The following is a 24,559-nucleotide window of genomic DNA, read 5'->3' on the forward strand; positions in this document are numbered from 1 at the left end:
AGGGATGGAGACAGGCTTTGTTATGGAGATGGAAACAGACAGTCTTTGTGATGGAGAAGATATGAGGTCGGAAGCTCAGCTTGGTGTCTCATACAATGGCAAGATTGTGAACAGTCTGATTCAACCTGAGATAGTACCTGAAGAGTGGGATGGAATTTGTGGTAGAGGCTGAAGACAATGGAGGAAATTGCGGATGTTGGTCAAGCAATCTGACAACACAGAGGTAGTAGAGGGGTCAAGATAGGTGATGGAGAGGTAGAGCTTGGAGCTGTCAGCATTCATGTCTTCACCCAGAGGAAGCATATAAATGAGGAAGAGGATAGGGCCAAGGAAAGATCCTCGTTGGACTCAAGAGGTAATAGTGTGGGGCCAGTAAGAGAAAACATTGCTGGAGACGCGCTGGCTACAATTGGGTAGGTAAGATTAAAACCAAGTGTGTGCAGTCCGATTTGAGATGAGGCATTGGAGGATGGTGTGGTCGACCATGTCAAAGGCTGCGGAGAGGTCAAGAAGGACGAGGAGGGATGGTGCACGATGGTCACCGTCACAGAGGATGTCATTTGTGACTTTGAGTATGCCTGTTTCAGTGCTATGGCAGGGGAGGAAACCTGATTGGAGAAGTTAAAACATGGAGTAGGAGGAAAGATTGGCGCAGATTTGGGAGGAGACAACATGTTCAAGGGCTTTGAAGAGGAAAGGGAGGTTGGAGATGGGTCGATAGTTTGCAAGGACAGAGGGTTCGAGGATGAATTTTTTTGAGGAAGGGCAGGTTGCTGACAGTGATTTTGAAGGGAATGGACAGTACCCAAGGGGAAGAAACCATTTGTCAGCTAGCATTGGGGCCAGGAAGGGAAGTTGGGGGGGTTGGCAGTTTAATGGGAATGGGGTCAAGAGAGCAAGAGGTGGGTCTTATGAGGGGAGATGGGAAAGAAATTAGAGAAAGACGTGGGTTCAGGACTAGGGCAGGGGTGTAGCTTGGGGGAAGTTTGGCTTGGCAGGTGAGGGGAAGGCAGGGATGGGGCTGAGGCAGCTGGATAGATGAACTCATTCTTAGTGACAAAAAAATCCATGAGCTTCTCACACTAGCTGGAGATGTGGGTGGAGCGAGAAGATGTTAGGGATTTACGAATATGGTTGGTAGTGGAGAAAAGAAGCCTGTGATTATCCTGGAGTAGGGTGTGGTTTTGGAAGGAGAAAGCAAGGCCCAATGGTGTTTGCTGTGGTCCAGCCAAATCTAGTGATGGATGTCTAAATCACTTGTGTGCCAGACACGCTCAAATCTTTGCCCCTTGAACATGAGGGAATGAAGATATGAACATAGGAATAGGAGTAGGCCATTCAACCCCTTGAGCCTATTCAGTTAGATCATGGCTGATCTGTATCTTAACTCCATCTACCCACTTTGGTTCCGTAACCCTTAATACATTTGCCTAACAAAAACCCATCAATCTCGCTTCTGAAATTTTCAATTCACCTAGCCTCAACAGCTTTTTGAGGGAGAGAGTTCCAGATTTCCACGACCCTTTGTGTGAAGAAGTGCTTTCTGATATCACCCCTGAATAGCCTAACTCTAATTTTAGCGTTATGCCCCCTTGTTCTGGACTCCCCCACCAGAAGAAATAGTTTCTCTTCATCTACCCTATCAACTCATTTGATCATCTTAAACACCTCAATTAGATCACCCCTTAATTTTCTATATTCAAGGGAATACAAGCCTAGTCTTTGCAACCAGTCCTTAAAATTTAACCCTTCTAGCCCCGATATCATTCTGGTGAATCTGCTCTGCACTCCCTCCAAGGCCAATATATCCTTCCTAAGATGCGGTGTCCAGAACTGAATGTAGTATTCCAGATGGGGCTGACCAGAGCTCTGTACATCTGTAACATAACTTCCACTCCTTTGTATTCCAGCCCTCTTGAGATAAAGGCCAACATTCTATTAGCATTTTTAATTAGTTTTTGTCCCTGTCCACAAGCTTTTAGTGATTTCTGTACTTATATACCTAAATTTCTCTGCTCATCTACAGTTCCTAGCTTCTCGCCATTTAAAAAAATACTCTGATCTATCTTCCTTAGGTCCAAATTGGATGACCTCACACTTTCCCATATTAAACTCCATCTGCCACAGTTTTACCCACTCACTTCATCTATCAATGTTCCTTTGCGACTTTCTGCTTCCATCTACACTATTTACTGTGCCACCTAACTTAGTGTTGTCAGCAAACTTAGATATACGGCTCTCTATTCCTTCATCCAAGTCATTTCTAAATATAGTGATAAAAGATGCGGGCCATACCAAAGAGAAACAACCAGGGTGGGAGGTAGTAAGGGTTTTACTGGTGACAAGAACATCAAAGATGGAGGAGAGGGGGTGGTTGAGCAGATCAACTACTGCAGAATTATCATGGTTAACGGAGGACCAAAGGCTGGACAGTTGGCTGTCTCAAAGTGCTGTTGCAAGTGACATTTGGGAGATTTTATTCCAGGGGTGGATGCAGAAAGAAGTGGGGTAGGGGACATATATCGTTAGGGACACAACAAAATGATCAAAGCAGGTCTTGTCTGTGATCGAGACGATGGGGGTAGCGAGAACGACATGAGATGGCAAGGACGATGGAGTGGTCGTGAATACGGGTAGGAGAGGTTTAGGGAGGACAGTGAAATCAGAGGAGAAAGAGAAAGACGAGTTCAGATGGAGATTGAAATCACTGAGGACGAGGAGTTGCTCAATGCAGAGGCTAGGATGAAAGGAGGGAAATATCTGAGTGGGGTTTGGGTGGGCAGTTGAGAGTAAGGATTTTAAAGGAGAGAATGAGGTGCTCGAAGGAGGCGAAGGTACCAGATGAGTAGGGGAGAGATCAAGGTGTGACTTGGTGATGAGGGCCACATCGCCACTGCGGTGTTTCCATCACAACTGTGATGTCACTGCAATCATCACAGTAAGGGTGTGGATGGCAAGGGCCTTGTTCATGAGTGAATGGGCATTCTGGAGGCAGAGGCAAATGCAGAGAGGGGCATGCCTTGTGATATACTCACCTGTTCTGATGTAAAGTCAGCAAGTAGTGCAAACCCTTGCTTCCCTTCATTTCAATGCTGTAGATGTAAACCAACCCCTCTGATCTCTTTGAGAAAATGCGTAGAGTAGAACACACAGTTACGGAGAGCACCCAGAGCCTATGTGAAAGGCCACCCTTGAAGTGCAGCCATGTCACAAAACTTCACGTTTTTTGACTTGCCGAGCTCCTAGTTGCTGTGTATTTTCTGTCACTGAGCTATGATCTACTTAAGTGATGCATAGTTTAGACTCTAGGGACATGAGGGCACACCAAACATGTTCCAGTGATGCTCCTTGGTGTTGCTGAGCTTTTCTGGGGGGGTCTCCTCATTATTTCTGAGCTCCCTGTGGGTCTGTCTCTCAATGCTGCTCATGGTACACTTCAAAATGCAGAAAAATGCACCAAAAAGTGTAGAATAGCTTGGCCTCACTCATGAGCTTATTACCATAAAATGGTCATTTGAATGAGGTTGAAAATGGTACCTGTGGAGCCATAGTCCAGTAAGGAATTAATGCCTTAGGAAAGGATGGGAGGTTCTGACATAGGGTTGCCAACTCTGGTTGGAGGCATTCCTGGAGATTTGATCACATGGCATTCTGACCATGTGACATCTGATCATGTAACATCTGCAAAATGTTATTGTATTTACCTTAAAGGCTGGGTGCCCTTTAGTTGAATATCTTTGCTCACGGTTTCATGCCAGGAGCTGTTGTGCAGGAAGTTCCGAGAACCAGGAGGCCACCCGTGAGCAGGCAAAGAGGGGAAACCGAGTGCTGGGGAAGGATTCACAGGGAGGAAACCAGAGGTGGGAGGAACTTTGATTCCATCAATAACTAATAGTAACTCTTTGAAATTGCATTGATAAATAATAGTAACAGTGGTAACACACCCATCATAATCAATAGTATTACGATAACTCACTACTAATCTATATGTGACAGGTAGTAAGTAATAGGTGTAACATCTTACCTGTAACTAGTAGTAATCTAATAACCCGCTGATATTCACCCCTTAACTATAGCCAGAATCCCCCTGCATTGTACAAATTGTGGTCAGGCTCCCCAGTCTGAGCTACTTTTAACAGGTGCCATCTCTCTCTCTTTATCTCCTTGGACTCAGTTCTGTGTGGAGGTGACAACTCTGAACTAGGAATCTCAGTCAGAGGCGATCTGTACTTGGATTTCACATGTCAAAAACAGCTGTCACAGACCGACCTGAACTAAACCGACAGATCGCATAAAGGGCAGTGGGTTTGGTTTTTGGACCACGTCTCACAGGGCACATTGTCCTAAATTCAGCTCAGCAACAACATTTCTAAACCACTCCCTGGGCGCAGATTTAATAAAGCAGAGTTTTCATTGAATGATAAATTACCACGCAGGAGGAGGCCGAGTGGCCTGGTGCCTATGCTGGTACTGGCACTCTCTCCTGTAATCCCATTCCCCCAAGATCCTTTTATATTCGTCCTTTTCAAATACTTAACCCGTTCCCTTTTAAATTATGTTCCAGTCTTTGCCTCTACAGCCACATGTGATCAAGCATCCCATGGTCTAATAGCCCTCAATGCAAAACCTTCCTTCTCCCTTCCACTTGGTTCTTCCAGTGAGAATTCTCTGTCTCCATTCCCTTGTCCCCCATTCGCCCACCAGTGGAAACAATCTTTCACGATTTACCCAGAGTAAAGTCCACAGGTTTCATTCGCCCCTTTATTGGCTGCTCCATACTCATCACGTTGCTGCTGCTGCTTCCGGCACTATAGGAAATGCTGGGCCCCATTCCCACCCTATTCCCCAGTCTCCCTCTCTCCCTGCCCGAGCCCGTTTCCTCCCGACCCGCCCTCCTCTTTCTCCCCTTGACACCCAGTCCGTTATCTTCCTCTCCCCGATCCGCAGTTCGCTGTCACGTTCTCCCTCCGCCTGAGCCCCTGTCCTTCTTCACCTTGTTCCAACCTGGCCCTCTCCTCACTCCGTCGCTCTCTTTCTCTCTTTCTTTCTCCATCTCTCCACTGCCACCACCCCCGCCCCACTTCCTGGATTCCCAGCTATTTCTTCACCAACTGGACCCGTTTCAAGTCACTCCGAAGAAGGGTTCGGATCTCTACAGTGGCGGTGGGGGGACGGCTTGGAGAGGCTGGAAGGTGCTGTTGTGGCAAGAAATATATTTTGTTGTTCATTCATGGGATGTGGGCGTCGCTGGCAAGGCCAGCATTTATTGCCCATCCCTAATAGCCCTTGAGAAGGTGGTGATGAGCCGCCGCCTTGAACCGCTGCAGTCCGCGTGGTGACGGTTCTCTCATGGTGAAGTTAGGTAGGGAGTTCCAGGATTTTGACCCAGCGACGATGAAGGAAGAGCGATACATTTCCAAGTTGGGATGGTGTGTGACTTGGAGGGAAACATGCAGGTGGTGTTCCCATGTGCCTGTTGCCCTTATCCTTCTAGGTGGTACAGGTATTGGGTTTGGGAGGTGCTGTCGAAGAAGTCTTGGCAAGTGGCTGCAGTGCATCCTGTGGATGGTACACACTGCAGCCACGGTGCTCCGGTGGTGAAGGGAGTGAATGTTTAGGGTGGTGGATGGGGTGCCAATCAAGCGGCCTGCTTTGCCCTGGATGAGGTCAAGCTTCTTGAGTGTTGTTGCAGCTGCACTCATCCAGGCAAGTGGAGAGTATTCCTTCACACTCCTGACTTGTACTTGTAGAAGCGGAAAGGCTTTGGGGAGTCAGGAGGTGAGTCATTCACCGCAGAATACCCAGCCTCTGACCTGCTCTTGTAGCCACGGTATTTATATGGCTGGTCCAGTTAAGTTTCTGGTCAATGGTGACCCACAGGATGTTGATGGTGAGGTTATTTGGCGATGGTAATGCCGTTGAATGTCAAGGAGAAGTGGTTAGACTCTCTCTTGTTGGAGATGGTCATTGTCTGGCACTTTTCTGGCGCGAATGTTACTTGCCACTTATGAGCCCAAGCCTGGATGTTGCCCAGGTCTTGCTGCATGTGGGCACGGACTGCTTCATTATCTGAGGGGTTGTGAATGGAACTGAACTCTGTGCAATCGTCAGCGAACATCCCCATTTTTGACCTTATGATGGAGGGAAGGTCATTGATGAAGCAGCTGAAGATGATAGGGCCTAGGACACTGCCCTGAGGAACTCCTGCAGCAGTGTCCTGGGGCTGTGATGATTAGCCTCCGACAACCACTGCCATCTTCCTTTGTGCTAGGTACAATCCCAGCCACTGGAGAGTTTTCCTCGTGATTTGCATTACCTTCAATTTTACTAGGGCTCCTTGATGCCACACTCGGTCAAATGCTGCCTTGATGTCAATGGCAGTCACTCTCACCTCACCTCTGGAATTCAGCTCTTTTGTCCATGTTTGGACCAAGGCTGTAGAGGTCTGGTGCCGAGTGGTTCTGGCGGAACCCAAACTGAGCATCATTGAGCCGGTTATTGGTAAGTGCCACTTGATAGCACTGTCGACAACACTTTGCTGATGATTGAGTAGACTGATGGGGCGGTAATTGGCCGGATTGGATTTGTCCTGCTTTTTGTGGACAGGTCATACCTGGGCAATTTTCCACATTGTCGGGTAGATGCCAGTGTTGTAGCTGTACTGGAACAGTTTGGCTAGACGTGCGGCTAGTTCTGGAGCAGAAGTTTCAACGCTACAGCCGGGATGTTGTCGGGGCCCATAGACTTTGTTGTATCCAGTGCGCTAAGCCATTTCTTGATATCACGTGGAGTAAATCGAATTGGCTGAAGACTGGCTTTTGCGATGGTGCGATATCGGGAGGAGGCTGAGATGGATCATCCACTCGGCACTTCTGGCTGAAGATGGTTGCAAACACTTCAGTCTTGTCTTTTGCACTCACATGCTGGACTCTGCCATCATTGAGGATGGGGATGTTCACAAAGCCTTCTCCTCCCGTTAGTTGTTTAATTGTCCTCCACCATTTACAACTGGATGTGGCAGAACTGCAGAGCTTTGATCTGATCCGTTGGTTGTGGAATTGCTTAGCTCTGTCTATAATATGTTGCTTCTGCTATTTAGCATGCATGTAGTCCTGAGTTGTAGCTTCACCAAGTTGGCACCTCATTTTTAGGTACACCTGATGCTGCTGCTAGCCTGCTCTTCTACGCTCCTCATTGAACCAGGGTTCATCCCCTGGCTTGTTGGTAGTGGTAGAGTGAGGAATATGCCAGGCCATGAGGTTACAGATTGTGCTGGAATACAAATCTGCTGCTGCAGATGGCCCACAGTGCCTCATGGATGCCTAGTTTTGAGCTGCTAGATCTGTTCTGAATCTATCCCATTTAGCATGGTGGTAGTACATGTTGGATGGTGTCCTCAGTGTAAAGATTGGACTTTGTCTCCACAGGGACTGTGCGGTGGTCACTCCTACCAATACTGTCACGGACAGATGCATCTGCGACAGGTAGATTGGTAAGGATGAGGTCAAGTATAAAGTTCGAAGATCTCTCAGGCTACAAGTAGCAGTGCCCTGGAGATTCATGCTCCATTCCGGGATAGTCCTGGACAGTTTGGGAAGGTTGACAACCTACTTTGACGGTAGCTTAGCAAGATAATTCATCGAGCAACTAAGCAATACAGACCATGGCAATTTCCACATTCCATCCTCAGTCTGTACTACAATTGACCTCCGTGCCCCTGGGTTTAGGAGGAGAAAATCAACCAGGAATCCTGCTCCTGATCTGTATCCATTGGTTTCTGGTGGAAATGTCTGTGTATGGATATTAGCTGAGGAAAGGATTAGACTTGACAATGTCACACTCTGTGAGCAAATAAACTGCTGACACTTTTCAAGGCTTGTTTATGAATAATGCACAGTTGGGGAGGTAGCAGAGGGTGACCAGCAGTCTTAACATAAAACCATACCCCAGCAAGGACTCGAGGTCTTCAGGAAGGCAGGGAAAAAAATTGGTGAAACAAATAGAAAATTGGAAAAATATAATTAATACCCTTTTTGTCAAGAGCCGTATTTTTATTTGAACCGTGAGTCCTGGTGCCATCTGAATTGATTTGAGAGAGCTTTCAGGCCCAACCAGTGTAAGGAAGGTGTGTTACTAGGCCTAGTTCAAACTGAAGATTTAATTCTTCTCGTGCTGTTAATTTATTTTTCTTTCACAGGTCAAGTATAGCAACCAATAAAATATTACAATGATGTGAGAAAAATAAGATTCACAACAATTAATCTTTTCTATGTTCCACTCTCCTCATGTAGCTGGAGGGTTTATTGGTGGGATATGACTGCATGGTAGCAGCAGCTCACCTAAGTGGTCATCCTTTATGTAAGAAACTGGACAGTGAGTGTTGGTCCGTGGTGTGGAGGCTATGACAGTTGACACCAATTTTGGCTTGTGGACTTTATTTTTAAACACCTTGAATTGATGGTGAACATGCGCCACTATTTCTTTATTGGCTTTCTGTAAATAATAATTACGGCTCATTACAAATATTTGATTTTTCCAGTGGAAATGTTGCACTAGCTGTGTATAGTGTGTACATACTTAACACCTCAGAGTGCATGGGACCACTGCTACCAAAAAAATAGTACTATGAATGAGCAAGTATATTTGTATATACAGTAATTTAGTTGAATCAGCTATTAATGGTAGAGACCTTTGATAGTATTACACTTGAAGTTTTTACATTTGTTTTATATAAACTAATATCTTAATTTGTGTAGAATTTTTTTGATATAGGGTATGCAAGAAGGGATAATAGTTGATATAGTTTCAAATGACAACAAATAGGTATTTTTTAATGTGTATTTTTTTCTTTTTCAGTTCGACTTCATGACAGCATATCGGAGGAAGGATATCATTACCTAGTGTTTGATCTGTAAGTATTTTTCCATCTTGTTTAATTTTTAAGCGCTTTGGGAAGTTTTACTATGTTAAAGGCGCTAAATAAATTCAAGTTGTTGTTGTTTATCATTCTTTCACTATTATAGCCCAGTAAAATGAACCTGTTTGTACCAAGGGATTTTTACTGGTTCCAGAGCTGCTCATGATTTTAGTTTTTTTTAATGGAATAATTTCAGCAGGCACTTTTAAGCATTGTAATATTACTTGGGGTTGATCGAAATTAGTGTGGAAGAGCTTCCCGTAAAAGTTATGGTGCCCATTGTTCAAAAACCTGGCTGTTTTATTTTACAATAGCAAAAAAGATTGTATGCAGACATCATGCAAACAGGTACCCATTTTTCCTGTAAATGAACATATAGTATAATAATACATTGGATTGATTCACGAGACATATGTGGTATGGCATCCAAATTTGTCAGATACCAGATATCTAACTCCTAATTGGTACATTCTGCATACCATTTGCTACGTATTCTCAGCTTCAAAACTAATGAGGGATAAAAATTGAGTATATTAGCCATGTTGTTGCACATGGGGAGCCAAGACCAAGTGTAGTTTTCAGGTGAAACTATTGGATTATTGGACCAGGGGCATGCAGGCATAATTCAGTTTCAATTTTAAAGTCATACATTTTGTCCTTATTTCTACATTTCAATTATAAATTCCTATGTCCACGTTTCTAATTGGAACTGTTTATGTAAACATGTCATACTGCAATTCCATCCTCCTTTCAGTCCCTCATCTCAGGGGAAAGTGTAAATACATTGCAACAAGTTTACAGAGACAGTTTCATCATAAACGTGGAGATAGGAATTTGTCATGGAAAAGCTGACAGAAAGTGCATGCAATGCAACAATTATTGTGATATTGCGCATGTAGTAAGTCAGAGAATATGGTCTCGCTGTTACCTGTCAAGTGAAAACTTTAGTGAAGGCACTAAAGTGCACAAAAGACAATTTAATAAGTGAGTTTAATTGTTATTTTGAATCTTAGTTACAGCACCGAAGGAGGCCATTCGGCCCATTGAGCCCGTGCCAGCTCTATGCAAGAGCAATCCAGTTAGTCCCACTCCCCTGCCCTTTCCCCGTAGCCCTGCAGACTTTTTCTCTTGAAGTACTTATCCAATTCCCTTTTGAAAGCCATGATTGAATCTGCCTCCACCACCCTTTCAGGCAGTGCATTACAGATCATAACTACTCGCTGCGTAAAAAAGTTTTTCCTCATGTTACCTTTGGTTCTTTTGCCAATCAACTTAAACATGTGTCTTTTGGTTCTCGACTCTTCCGCCATTGGGAAGAGTTTCTCTCTATCTACTCTGTCTAGACCCCCTAATGATTTTGAACACCTGTATCAAATCTCCTCTCAACCTTCTCTGCTCTAAGGAGAACAATCCCAGCTTCTCAGTCCACCCACATTACTGAAGTCCCTCATCCCTGGAACCATTCTAGTAAATCTTTTCTGTACCCTCTCTAAGGCCTTCACATCCTTCCTAAAGTGTGGTGCCCAGAATTGGATACAATACTCCAGTTGTGGCTGAACCAGTGTTTTATAAAGGCCTTTGATAAAGTCCCATGTAAGAGGCTACTGTGCAAAATTAAAGCACATGGGATTGGTGGTAATAGAGTCATAGAGTTATACAGCACGGATAGAGGCCCTTCGGCCCATCGTGTCCGCGCCGGCCATCAAGCCCTGTCTACTCTAATCCCATATTCCAGCATTTGGTCCGTAGCCTTGTATGCTATGGCATTTCAAGTGCTCATCCAAATGCTTCTTGAATGTTGTGAGGGTTCCTGCCTCCACAACCCTTTCAGGCAGTGAGTTCCAGACTCCAACCACCCTCTGGGTGAAAAAGTTCTTTCTCAAATCCCCTCTAAACCTCCCGCCTTTTACCTTGAATCTATGCCCCCTTGTTATAGAACCCTCAACGAAGGGAAAAAGCTCCTTCGTATCCATCCTATCTGTGCCCCTCATAATTTTGTACACCTCAATCATGTCCCCCCTCAGCCTCCTCTGCTCCAAGGAAAACAAACCTAATCTTCCCAGTCTCTCTTCATAGCTGAAGCGCTCCAGCCCTGGTAACATCCTGGTGAATCTCCTCTGCACCCTCTCCAAAGCGATCACATCCTTCCTGTAATGTGGCGACCAGAACTGCACACAGTACTCCAGCTGTGGCCTAACCAGTGTTTTATACAGCTCCATCATAACCTCCTTGCTCTTATATTCTATGCCTCGGCTAATAAAGGCAAGTATCCCATATGCCTTCTTTACCACCTTATCTACCTGTTCCGCCGCCTTCAGGGATCTGTGAACTTGCACACCAAGATCCCTCTGACCCTCTGTCTTGCCTAGGGTTCTCCCATGGCAATATACTGGCATGGATTGAAAATTGGTTAGCAGATAGGAAACAGAGAGTAGGAATAAATGGGTCTTTTTCGGGGTGGCAGGCAGTGACTAGTACCGCAGGGATCAGTGCTTGGGCCCCAGCTATTCACAATATATATCAATGATTTGGATGAGGGAACCAAATGTAATATTTCCAAGTTTGCTGACGACACAAAACTAGGTGGGATTGAGAGTTGTGAGGAGGATGCAAAGAGGTTTCAAGGCGATTTAAACCAGTTGAGTTGGCAAATACATGGCAGATGCAGTATAATGTGGATAAATGTTTAAGTTATCCACTTCGGAAAGAAAAACAGAAAGGCAGAGTATTTTGTTCTCCTTACCTAAGAAAGGATATACTTGCAATAGAGTGAGTGCAGCGAAGGTTCGCCAGACTGATTCCTGGGATGGCATGACTGTCGTATGAGGAGAGATTGGGTTGATTCGGCCTGTATTCACTCGAGTTTAGAAGAATGAGAGGGGATATAAAATTCTGACAGGGCTAGACAGACTGGATGCAGGGAGGATGTTTCCCCTGGCTTGTGGGGGGAGGCGTCCAGAACGAAGGGTCACAGTCTCAGGATACGGGGTAGGACATTTAGGACTGAGATGAGGAGAAATTTCTTCACTCAGAGGGTGATGAACCTGTGGAATTCTCTACCACAGAAGGCTGTGGAGGCCAAGTCACTGAATATATTTAAGAAGGAGCTAGATCGATTTCTAGAGACAAAAGGCATCAAGGGGTATGGGGAGAGAGAGGGACTATGGTATTGAGATAGAGGATCAGCCATGATCATATTGAATGGCGGAGCAGGCTCGAAGGGCCAAATGGTCTACTCCTGCTCCTATTTTCTATGTTCATCATAACCTCCTTGCTTTTGTACTCTCTGCCTCTATTTATAAAGCCCAGGATCTGGTATGCTTTCTTAACCGCTTTCTCAACTTGCCCTGCTTCCTTCAACGACTTGTGCACGTTTACCCCCAGGTCTCTCTGTTCCTGCTCCCCCTTTAGAATTGTACCCATCAGTTTATATTGCCTCTCCTCGTTCTTCCTACCAAAATATATCACTTCGCACTTCTCTGCGTTAAATTTCATCTGCCATGTCTCCGCCCATTCCACCAGCCTGTCTATGTCCTCTTGAAGTCTATCACTATCCTCCTCACTGTTCATTATACATCCAAGTTTTGTGTCATCTGCAAATTTTGAAATTGTGCCCTGTACACCCAAGTCCAAGACATTAATATATTTCAAGAAAAAAAGTGGTCCTAGTACCGACTCCTGGGGAATACCATTGTATACCTTCCTCCAGACCGAAAAACAGCCGTTCACCACTACCCTCTGTTTCCTGTCTCTTAGCCAATTTCATATCCATGCTGCCACTGCCCCATTTATTCCATGGGCATCAACTTTGCTGACAAGGCTATTATGTTGCACCTTATCAAACGCCTTTTGGAAGTCCATATACACAACATCAACCGTATTTCCCTCTCTTACTCTCTGAAGTATGTAATTTTTTAATTTTTACTTTGTTTAAACCTTTATTTAGGACGTTAGAAATTTTCATTACTGAGGAAAAAGTGGCAGATGAAAAAAATGTTCAGAAAAAAGCATTTTGAGCATACTGTGAGATCCCAGTTGCCAGATTGCACAGTAAGGGTGACATAAACAAAACCCCGAATAAATGTAAACATAGGAATTTACAATGGGACAAGTTGACGCAAAGTTAACACATAAAAATGTGACAACAGGAAGTCAAGTGGTGCAGACAGGAAATGTGCGCAGATGTGAGATTTTTAATATATAGATATTTTATATGCATTGCTCATTTCACAGAATATTTGACAGTCACGGGATCCAATTCCCAAATTAACAGTGAAAATCCCAGAATTCCATTTAGTAGAAGTGGAATTTGATTCATTAGTAATTGTAAATCAATGGCCCTGATATTATCCCGTACATGGCGTAAAAACACCTATTGTTATGACACAATGTATCCTCTGACTCACCATGATCTTCTAGGAATATATTGAAATCCTTCAGTTGGCAACACCACTGTGATCCTAGTCCATTGAAATCATTGGCTAAGGCTGAAATGATAATGCTGACTTTTCTTAACTCTTCTACAGTTGCAGTTGCAACCTCTTTTTTAAAAAAATACAAGAATTCTTGCTCCAGAGGTTGTGCTGTAACCTCTCACAACCAACATAGCTAAAAGGCAAACTTTGGTCGAGCCCAGACCAAAGTATGCCTGTTAGCTATGTTGGTTGTAACAGGCTCGACAAGCCCCCGAACCATGAGGCCAGAGGATTGTTGGAAATTGGCCTTGGGTCTCATCAGCATACTTGGTTGGGTCGCGCCTCCGCAGCCAGCTCACCCGAGCGAAAGGATCAATGTCAGGCCGCCAGCCTCACTGGCAGTGGCTATCAAGTAAATCCTAGGAGGGGGATTGCAGCTGGCTACAGTGGGGGGCAATTGCGACTACCGTGGAGTCGGAAGAGCACTTCTGCTCCTCCTGGCTCCATAGGAAAGATTTTTAAAGAACATTTTTTAAAAAATTACTTTATATTGGCAGCTGCGGGGGTTGGTGAAGAATCTTGAACAGGGCAGGCCCAATGACTGTCCCATATATCGACAACAAATTTTTGGATGGGGTCCTGAGGCCGTACGAATTTGGCAGTGGGACCAACACCTGCGCAGATTGGGTGCGGGTTGCTCTGCCCCCATTTTACGCCCAAAAAACGCAATGCATACCAATTTCCACCCCACCATTTCTTCCAACTAACCGTGAACAAGGCCACATTTGTTTATTGTTCTGTTTAATACCTTATCTTAATAGTTTACATCTTGAATGAGATCTGATCAAGAACTTGAGACAGATCCTGTGGATGCATAAAATAATTTCAATAGTTCAAAAACAAATGAATGGCCAAGATTTTGTGTTTGATTTCCTGGGCATGTAACTCAACATTTACCTAGATAGTCAGACACTCTTGAAGACATTGGCAGTTGGGACTCGCCCGAGAATAATCTGACTACTGGAACATGTGAAGTAGAGAAGGATTAAAAAAACCTAAAATATAACAGCCATAACCAATGGTGTGTTCACACTACAACTGTAGTGTTGATGCAATGTAATTAAAGTGTAAATGCAGCCTTAATCTGGAATTATGGCCTTACCTGACACCAGAGCAAAGAGGAGTGAGGTACCCTCTTCCAAGGAGACAAGTAAGGCCACAAGACCGATTTGCATTACATAAGTTTAGCATTGGTGTAAAGCTGAAACCACTTCACAGTTGGGCTGAACTTGTAGTATAATTGCACCAGTAGTGCCCTGACCTAATTATAAAATCCCTTTACTGTGACCAAGCTGGCATTGCATTTCACTGCTATCAGTATTGCTATTTGAAACATATTGCCTCTGCCCAGGTATTGTCTTTATAATCAGAATGTATCCCATACCACCAGCTTGTTTCCTACCAAGTAGTGAACATTGCATAGCAACCCAGGCACATGCTGCTTCATTGGCATCATACCACTAGAATACAAGTCCCCATGCCACCATGAAGTGGACGTTTTGCCTATTTTTTTAGTAGGTAATTCGATATTACTAAAGGAAAAAATGTTGATCAGAGGAAATCTAAATCCTCACAGGACATTGAATGATGTACCATCTGACATCATGCTGTCTGACACGAAACAATATCCAGACAGACCCCTAAATTGATGTCCTATTGGAGTTCAGCTTCTCAGCAGCTGGTAAGCTTAAAGAGAAAATCAGACATAATCCTACAGGCATTGCTCGTACTTGTGCTCAAATCTCAGTACGTATTTAATTTCTGCCAAGATGACTTATAAAGTGCTGCACAAGTCCTTTGGTAGCTGAGTCCTATTTCACTGGATATGGAGTTATTTGCCAAAAAAAATGGCACCCTCAAAGAAATACATGAATCAGCTGAGACTGAAACGGGATAATAAATTATCAGAATATCATCCTTGGGAATATTCCAAGTGGGTTAATGCCAGTTTTTTTGGGGATTCTTCTGTAAAAGATCATGATTCATTTGTACCAAAGTCAAGATAAGAGTACCCTGTTGTGTTTTTTTCATGTTTTCATTTGATGTTTGCACTGTTTGAGCAGGGTTTGGAATTAGTTCAGTGATGAAGGAAATGAGCTTTAGACATTCCTGTTTGGTATTGAGTACTGATAAATGTGGCTGAGATCCAGTGCCTTCGTGGGTGTTGCACTCTATGGACAGAATTAATATCCTCAGGAATGGACATCCTTTCCTGAAAATTAGAAATGTGAATGTAGACAGTTGACGACAAGAGTGTGTATAGGGTTAGGTTTAAACCAAGTATCACATATTGTACCAGATACCACAGTTCCTGTGCCACAGAGGCAGTTGTCTACTTGTTAAAGCCAGGCTGAATGGTGGAAATGTTGAATATAGCTGAATATTTTACATTGGTTTCCTCTATTATCTTTGGGGATCAGAAAATATTTATGCAGAACTCTGCCCTAGGAGATGAATTTGATTAAGTAGAGTCTGTGATGGGGTAGGTTATACATGATATATGAAAATGGGCTTGATGGCAGCCGCTCTCGGGTATGTCTCTTTCCATGCTTATGTTGGATTCTTGTTTCTTTTCATGATAGGGATATTTTTGGATGTTCTTGAATTTTTGGGTGTAACATTGTTCACAACATGTACCCAAATTGGCAATATACCTGAAAATCACCCTATGTGTTTCTGACATTTCCCAGCTGACAACAAAAACTCAGATTCTATTACTGGGTCAGTTCCAGAAATTGCTTTTAATAACAAAACGGCTTGTCATTTAATAAAGGAGACTCCGGCTTCATTTTTCTATTAAAATGTTTTGTTTTCTTTTCACTTGAATATCTTACTTATGAGTTTACATCTTTCATATAGCATGAACTTCTTGTAAGTGTAACATTTGCTTCCTATAACACTTTCCTGTCATGCTTTTTTCACCATGCTGGTCTCGCTCTTTTCTGTAATACTTAAGCTTCCTGGGACTGGAAATCTGCAGCCCTTCTGGTGTATTCTTGTTGTAACTCCAGTAGGAGTGCACTGGAATGGCTGCAAAGTAGGCTGGGACCAAGATAACACTGGGTTGTAGCATTACATCAGATATTCCATAGGGCTTTGTAAAAGACTGAGCCTTTGCCTGTCCCTTTCAAGGCCAGTGGCGTTGGAGGGGGCTCCTATGTCTCAAGCCCATCAGGGACCTGCTGCATCATTGGTGGTGATATGTACCAGGCTACTGATCGGGTCCAGAGCCTGGATCATGGCTTGGACCCCTGTTTCCTCTATTTGTCTCTAGCCCATTCTTCTCATGTAACTCATCCAGCTCTGCTGCTCCCAACTGCTGAGTTGTATCTCCCAGCTGTACCAGTCTGAGGCCTGTGAAGAATTGGCCTCTTGCTTCTGAACTTCTGACCTTGCTCCAATACTGGTCACTACCCACTCCCATCTCACTATTTCAAACCTGCCTGCACCTGAGAAGTGGCACCCTTTCTGCTTCTGACTCACCCCTGCTCTTAGAAAGGAGTATATTGCAGAATTCTTGGCCATGACCTGGAAACCAGCTTTAAGTTATTTAAAGCATTTACTGTACTTTCACTAATAATGGACTACTTAAAGAACCTAAAGTTGGCTGCCAGCCTATAGCTAGGAACTCGGTAATGGGTTCTTTCTGGCTTTATATTACCAGAACCCAAAACCCGACTCCTTAACCTCCTAGACTTCCTACAAATGCTTCCATATCCCAGTACCTCCTTCCCATTAGCTCCAGACCCAAGAATCCCCCCCCTTCCCCAATGCTTCCCCCCCCAATCCATTTGGAAGGGGAAGTAGATAGGGTAGGAGGGGCGTATTTGGAAGGAGAAGTTGGTTGGGGGGTGGGGGAGTAGGGGGGTGTTGTTGGAGATGTCATCACCCTTCTCCCACACCCGAGACACCAAGCTGTGTTGCCACATCCTAGGGCCAACAAACCATTTCCAGTACTCCCAGACCAAAAGATTTCTGTCCCCTATACTTTTAGACCCCATCAGTTCTTCACTCCTCCAATAACCACTACTTCCCTCTCATGTTAGCAGACCCCAGGACAATCCTCCCCTCCAATTTCCAATATTACTTAATGCTTCCTACCTATTTAGAATATCTTCCGTATCATTGTCCTGTCTTTCCTGTTTTTTAAAAAATATAAATAGGACATAAAATTGAGTACATATTTAAACAAATCAATAAAAATTAATGGCACTGATTTACAATTGCCACAAAAATAAGTATGAAAATTATGTGAATATGTGTCTCTAGTGATATTCTATTTAGTGGCAGTCTGAACATCTGATAAACGATCGTTCCTTTTCTGTCATTTGTAGCAAGACAACTTGTGTTTGAATGGACACTGATGAATGTGAAAATGTGATGTATATAAGTTTTTGATTCTCTCCTACTTTAAATACTTTACATTTATTGCTTGTATTTTCAGATATTTTAATTGATGAAGGGGCACAATTCTTGTGGATAATTATCATTTGAGTTTTGAGAATAATGAGTCAAAATTTTATCAGCTATCATCTAAAATCTTTGTGACCTATATTGGTCATCGGAATGCTGAGTACTTGTAGGGAGGATAAATGTTAGCAATGATGCAAATGCATAAAGATATGGTATACATTGTGTTCAGTTCTCTAAGTAATAAATGAAAGAACATTATTATGTAAAGGAACCAGCACGATTATGAAAGTAGTGGCCCCAAAAATCTGTGGGATATGCTGGGATCTTACGCGCTGGTACCCTCCAGCACTGACCCCTGGAGGAGATCCACTGAGATGAGTAGCCTGAGAAAACTGCTGCCACATGAACTTAAAATGAACTATCCAGTGTCAAATAAATTTGTATCAGCTCATTAAATGCAAGATAATACTTGATTCATAGGCCAGGATTTTGACTCTCAGCCGGGAAGGGGGCGGGGGGTTGAATCGCGGACAGGAAACCCTGAAGTATGGGTTTCCCGGACGTCCATACGTTTTTGACGTAAGGACGCTTTTTTTTGTCGGTTTCCCGTCTGACAGGCTGGCCTGATTGACAGACTTGTCTCAGTCGGACGGGAGCAGAGCAAGGATGTGAAAAGGAAAGTCTTAGATGATATGGATGGGGGGCATCTGGGAGCACTGATGGGCATAGGGGTCACAGGGTGGGGGAATTGGGGGTCATGGGAGTGGGCGATTATTTATCAGTCACCGATCTGGCGGGGGGGTGGGGGATCGGGGGGTCATCGCGGTGGACCACGATCGTCGGAGGGGTCGCTGCACATAGGCGTGTTGGGCCTAGGGGAAACACTCCTGCTCCTCCGGGCCCATAAGCTGTGCCAGAAAGGCACTTACCTGCAGTTTCGGGCCTTCTCGCCTCCTCTCACGTGGCGTGAAGGAGAAGGCCTGGGAATCCCAACCCCCAGGGGTTGAAATCACAAAACCTTTCAAAATGGAGGCCTGCTGCCTACTTGAAAGGTTTTAGTGAACAACCCGCCTCCTGGGAGCGGGTTGGTCGCCCACCCCTCCTCCTGCCCCGGTGAAAACCGGAAATGGGCGGGTTGGTGTGGGTCTGAAATTGGTGCAATTTTCAATGCCCTCCTGCCCCCAACCCACCTGTTTTTCACAGTTAAAATCCTGCCAACGCCCCAAGATGCTTCACGGAAGTGTAATCAGACAAAAAAATGAACAGCAAGCCAAAGAGAAAGATGTTAGGAGTGGTGACCAAAACCTTGATCAAAGAGGTGATTTTTAAGTAGGATCTTAAACAAGGAGAGGGAGGTGGAGAGGCAGAGAGATTTACGGAGGGAATTCCAGGGTGTGGATTCTAGACGGCTGAAGGCATGGCCACCAATGGGGTGGTGGGGGGGAGGAAATGCATCAGGTCAGAGTTCTCAGAAGCAGTAGGGCTGGAGTAGTTTACAGAGATAGGGAAGGACAAAGCTATGAAAGAATTTAAACCCGAGAATAAGAATTTTAAATTTGAGATGCTGATCAGCAAAGACAGGGGTGCTGGATGAGTGGGACTGTGGGTTAGGATAAAGGGAACAGAGTTTTAGATGAGCTGAAGTTTATGGAGGGTGGAGGCTAGCCAGGAGTAATTGTTGAGTCTGAAGGTAATGGTGCAGGGGCAGGAAGACAAGCCATTGCTGGTGATTCTCCGGACACGATTGGATAGGTAAGAGTGAAACCAAGTGAGGGCTGTCCCACTGAGCTGGACTATGGAGGAGAGGTGTTGGAGGAGGATGCAGAGAGGTCAAGAACAAGGAAGGATAGTACTCCACAATCACAGTCACAGATTGTCATTTGTGGCTTTGATTAGAGCCGTTCCAGTGCTGTGACAAGGACAGAAACCTCATTGGAAAGATTCAAACAGAGAGTTGTGGGAAAAATGAGCTTGGATAGGGCATGTGGGACGTAGGAGAGAAACTAGAGAATGTTTGGCTTCATGGGCAAGGGGAAGACCGGCAGAAGCAGCTGAATGGATGGTCTTAATCTTAGTGACAAAGTAGTCCATGAATTCCTTGCAGTTGTTGTTGGAGGAGAGAGGGGTTTCAGGAGACGATTGGTAGTGGAGAAGACAAGCCGGGGGGTTATCTTTGCTCTCCAGGATGATCCTGGAGTAGTGAGCAGTTTTATCAGAGGAGACAGAGGCCCAATGGTACTTGACATGGTCCAGCCAGATCTGGTGATGGATGGCTAAGCCAATTGTGCGCGAGATACGCTCAAGCCTTGAGAGAGAAAAGATGGAAGCCATACCGCAGGAATGAACAGGGTGGGAGAAAGTAAAGATTTTATTGGGGACAAGGGCATCAAAGGTGGACGAGAGGGATTGGTTGAGCAAGTTGACAGCTGCAGAAGTATTGTGGCTAATAGAGGGCCAAAGGTTAAGCAGTTGGAAGCTTGAAAGTGCAAGTGACTTGGAAGAGAAGGGAGGACACAGAGGTAAGTGGGCAGTGAGCAACACAAGGAAGTGATTGGAGATGACCTCGACTTGTGATCAAGACCATGGGAGATAACAAGGTCGAGGGACTGGCCATGAATATGGTTGGAGAGTTTATATGGAGGGAAGAAGTAGGACAGGAGGGCTGTGAAATCAGAGGAGAGAAGGCATGATGAGTTGAGATGGAGATTGAAATCACCGAGGATGAGGTGTTGCTCAGTGCAGACTGAGGGAAGAAAAGAGGAAGAATATCTCGGTGAGAAACTTGGGGTGGGGCTTGCAAAGAGGAGGTAAGAGAACAAGGAGGTGTGAGGGATGGAATAAGGTGAGGTGCTCAATGGAGGAGAATGTACCAGAGGAATTGGGGGAAGAGACTAAAGTGTGATTTGGTGATCAGGACCACACCACCGTCGCAGTGGTTTGGGTGGGGCAGATAGAATCATAGAATGGTTACAGCACAGAAGGAGGCCAGTCGGCCCACCGAGCACATGCCGGCTCTTTGTAAGAACAATCCAGTTAGTCCCGCTCCCCCTCTCTTTTCCCGTAGTGCTGCAAATGATTTCCCTTCAAGTATTTATCCGGTTCCTTTTTGAAAGCCACGAATGAATCCGCTTCCACCAGCCTTTCAGGCAGCGCATTCCAGATCATAACTACTCGCTGCGTAAAAAAGTTTTTCCTCATGTCGCCTTTGGTTCTTTTGCCAATCATCTTAAATCTGTGTCCTCTGGTTCTCGACCCTTCCGCCAATGGGAACAGTTTCTCTTTATTTACTTTTTTTAAACCCTTCATGATTTTGAATACCTCTATTAAATCTCTTCTTAACCTTCTCTGCTCTAGCAAGAACAACCCCAGCTTCTCCAGGCTATCCATGTAACTGAAGTCACTCATCCCTGGAACCATTCTAATAAATCTTTTCTGCACCCTCTCTAAGGCCTTCACATCCTTCCTAAAGGGCGGTGCCCAGAATTGGACAAAACTCCAGTTGTGGCCGAAACAGTGTTTTATAAAGGTTCAACATAACTTCCTTGCTTTTGTACTCTGTGCCTCTATTTATAAAGCCCAGGACCTGATATGCTTTTTTAACCACTTTCTCAACCTGTCCTGCCACCTTCAAAGATTTGTGCACATATACCCCCGGGTCTCTCTGTTCCTGCACCCCCTTTAGAATTATACCATTTAGTTTATATTGCCTCTCCTCATTCTTCCTGCCAAAATGTATCACTTCGCACTTCTCTGCGTTAAATTTCATCTGCCATGTCCGCCCATTTCACCAGCTTGTCTATGTCCTCTTGACAACTATCACTATCCTCCTCACTGTTTACTATGCTTCCAAGTTTTGTGTCATCTGCAAATTTTTAAATTGTGCCTTGTACACCCAAATCTAAGTCATTTATAGATATCAAAAAAAGCAGTGGTCCTCGTACCGACCCCTGGGGAACATCACAGTATACCTTCCTCCACTGCGAAAAACAACTGTTCACCGCTACTCTCTGTTTCCTGCCACTTAGACAATTTCAAATCCATGCTGCCACTGCCCGTTTTATTCCATGGGCTTCAGTTTTGTAGACAAGCCTATTATGTGGCACTTAATCAAATGCCTTTTGAAAGTCCATATACACAGCATCAACCGCATTGCCCTCATCAACCCTCTGTTACCTCATCAATAAACTCAATCAAGTTAGTTAAACACGATTTGCCTTTAACAAATCCGTGCTGGCTTTCTTTTAATAATGCACACTTGTCCAAGTGACTATTAATTTTGTCCCGGATTATCATTTCTAAAAGCTTCCCCACCACCGCGGTTAAACTGATTGGCCTGTAGTTGCCGATTTACCCTTACACCCTTTTTTGAACAAGGGTATTACATTTGCAATTCTCCAGTCCTCTGGCACCACCCCCATATCAAAGGAGGATTGATGGAAAGTAAAGTCACTTGGGAATTGTCAGTAAGGGGCAAGGTGCTGCCACCAATAAGCCAAGTTTCTGTCAAAGCCAGGGTGTCAATGCAAACATCACAATAAGATAGTAGATGGCAAACGTGGGAAATGCGGAGAGGGGCACTGAATGTTGATCTGGCAAAGTCCAAGGGGCAATGGTGGGTAGGGTGGGAAGGAGGTTGGTGAGATTAGCACCCAGTGAGCGCACTGGACTGGAGGTCCAGCCAGAGAGGAGGATGAGGCTTTTGGGGTTCAGATTGCAGTAAGAAGCAAGATTAATGTATGGCTTCAGTTAAATTGCACCATATTAAAGCTAGAGCTCATGAGGCCAATTGTAGCACCGTATTGATTGAGCATCAAACCTGGAAATTTCCTGGTCTTTGTGGTTCAGCTATTCACTCACTAATTTTGTTGAATCATTGGGGGAGGACCATTCAAGTTAGTTAATCTGAAAGATGAGTAGTAATTGTGATAGTGACTGTTTTGGGACACATGCACTTGGGAGTATTAACCTGCTGTGCCCTGCTGATATATTTCCCAATAATTTGAATCTCAGATTCAACACCCCTCCCTTTTTGAAATATAATTCATTCAAATCACAGTGTTTCAGAGGGAGGAAAAATAAGTAATGGAGCAAGCAAATCATTGTTGATATTGTTAGATAGTAAGAATCTGCACATACTCAAATCTTTGAAGGTGGCAGGACAAGTTGAGAAGGAATCTGGGCTTTATTAATAGAGGCATAGAGTACAAAAGCAAGGAAGTTGTGCCAAACCTTTATAAAACACTGGTTAGGCCTCAGCTGAAGTATTGTGTTAAATTCTGGGCACCACATTTTAGGAAGGATGTCAAGGCCTTAGAGAGGGTGCAGAAGAGATTTAGTAGAATGGTACCAGGGATGAGGGACTTCAGTTATGTGGACGGAGAAGCTCGGGTTGTTCTTGGAACAGAGAAGGTTAAGGGGAGATTTGATAGAGGTGTTCAAAATCATGAACAGTTTTAATAGAGTAAATAAGGAGAAACTGTTTCCAGTGGCAGAAGGGTGGGTAACCAGAGGATATGGATTTAAGGTGATCAGCAAAAGAGCCAGAGGGCGACATGTGGAAATTTTTTTACACAGCGAGTTATGATCTGGAACGCACTGCCTGTAAGGGTGAAGGAAGCAGATTCAATAGTAACTTTCAAAATCATGAAGGGTCCAGACAGAGTAGATAGAGAGAAACTGTTCCCATTGGCAGAAGGGTCAAGAACCAGAGGACATAAATTTAAGGTGATTGGCAAAAGAACCAAAGGTGACATGAGGAAAAACTTTTTTACGCAGCGAGTGGTTAGGATGTGGAATGCACTGCCTGAGGGGGTGGTAGAGGCAGATTCAATCATGGCCTTCAAAAGGGAACTGGATAAGTACTTGAAGGGAAAATGTTTACAGGGTTATGGGGAAAGAGCAGGGGAGCGGGACTAATTGGATAGCTCTTTCAAACAGCTGGCATTGGCATGATGGGCCGAATGGCCTACTCCTATGCTGTACCCACTATGATACTATGAATGAAAATCCACAAATTAAGTAAAGAATAATAGCTGAAGGATGTCGGGTGAATCATTCCCCTCTTTCCTAAGGTGTACAAATCCAAAAATTGAGTTGGAATTTATCATTTACATTGAAGGTTTGTATGTAGCTATCCTTTCAATTGTCTTGCATAATCCAATTCGATTATGTAAACAGTTACGCAAGTCAAACCATTCACTGTAGTACTGAGCGAAGTGATTCGGGACCAATTTTCCTGACCTTTTCCCAAGGGAAAGCCCAATTATTTGGGAGATGAGGCGTGGAGTTGAGCCTTCACTTGCAGTAGGTGCAGGCCCATTGTAGAGATGTAAATGTGGCAGCAAGGAGTGTTCCTAGCCTCATGTCTCATTTCCTGCATTTTAGCAGGTTGGGCACCCAATCAGAGAGGGCCCAAGAAACTAAACATTGGGGCTAGCACTGGGGTCTCTGCAGCTCATAGGGTCTGTGGGCATCCAGGAAGTACCCCAAAGATCACTGGCGACAACAGAAGGATTATACGAGATTTTCCCTCACGAGCATCAATCAAAAGGCCTTGAGGCCAATGGCCAGGTGAATTTCCTTTCCCCTTTTGTGAGCAATTGGTCCTGCCTGGGGGTGAGCTAGCACCAGGGTTTTCTCCAAGCCATGTTAATGGCCCAGGACTGGAAACAGCGGTGCTTCTCGGACTGGACAGACGCATTCCTTTTATCAATCGGCCAAATTGCTGCCTTGTGTGTGTTTAAACTTCTGTGGC

At 44.5% G+C, this 24,559-nt stretch overlaps 1 protein-coding gene across 17 annotated transcripts in view; it reads left to right on the top strand.

Moving 5' to 3' along the window:
• The window catches only part of LOC137325831 (calcium/calmodulin-dependent protein kinase type II delta chain), a 419,005-nt gene that overhangs the window by 213,456 nt on the left and 180,990 nt on the right, over positions 1–24,559 (top strand). For all 17 annotated transcript variants that reach the window (XM_067990934.1, XM_067990952.1, XM_067990937.1 and 14 more), the window contains one exon: positions 8,857–8,911. In XM_067990934.1, the coding sequence (XP_067847035.1) occupies positions 8,857–8,911 (55 nt within the window). The remainder of the gene's footprint in view (positions 1–8,856; positions 8,912–24,559) is intronic.

Source organism: Heptranchias perlo, chromosome 1 (assembly GCF_035084215.1).
Source record: "Heptranchias perlo isolate sHepPer1 chromosome 1, sHepPer1.hap1, whole genome shotgun sequence".
NCBI classification, from domain to species: Eukaryota; Metazoa; Chordata; class Chondrichthyes; order Hexanchiformes; family Hexanchidae; genus Heptranchias; species Heptranchias perlo.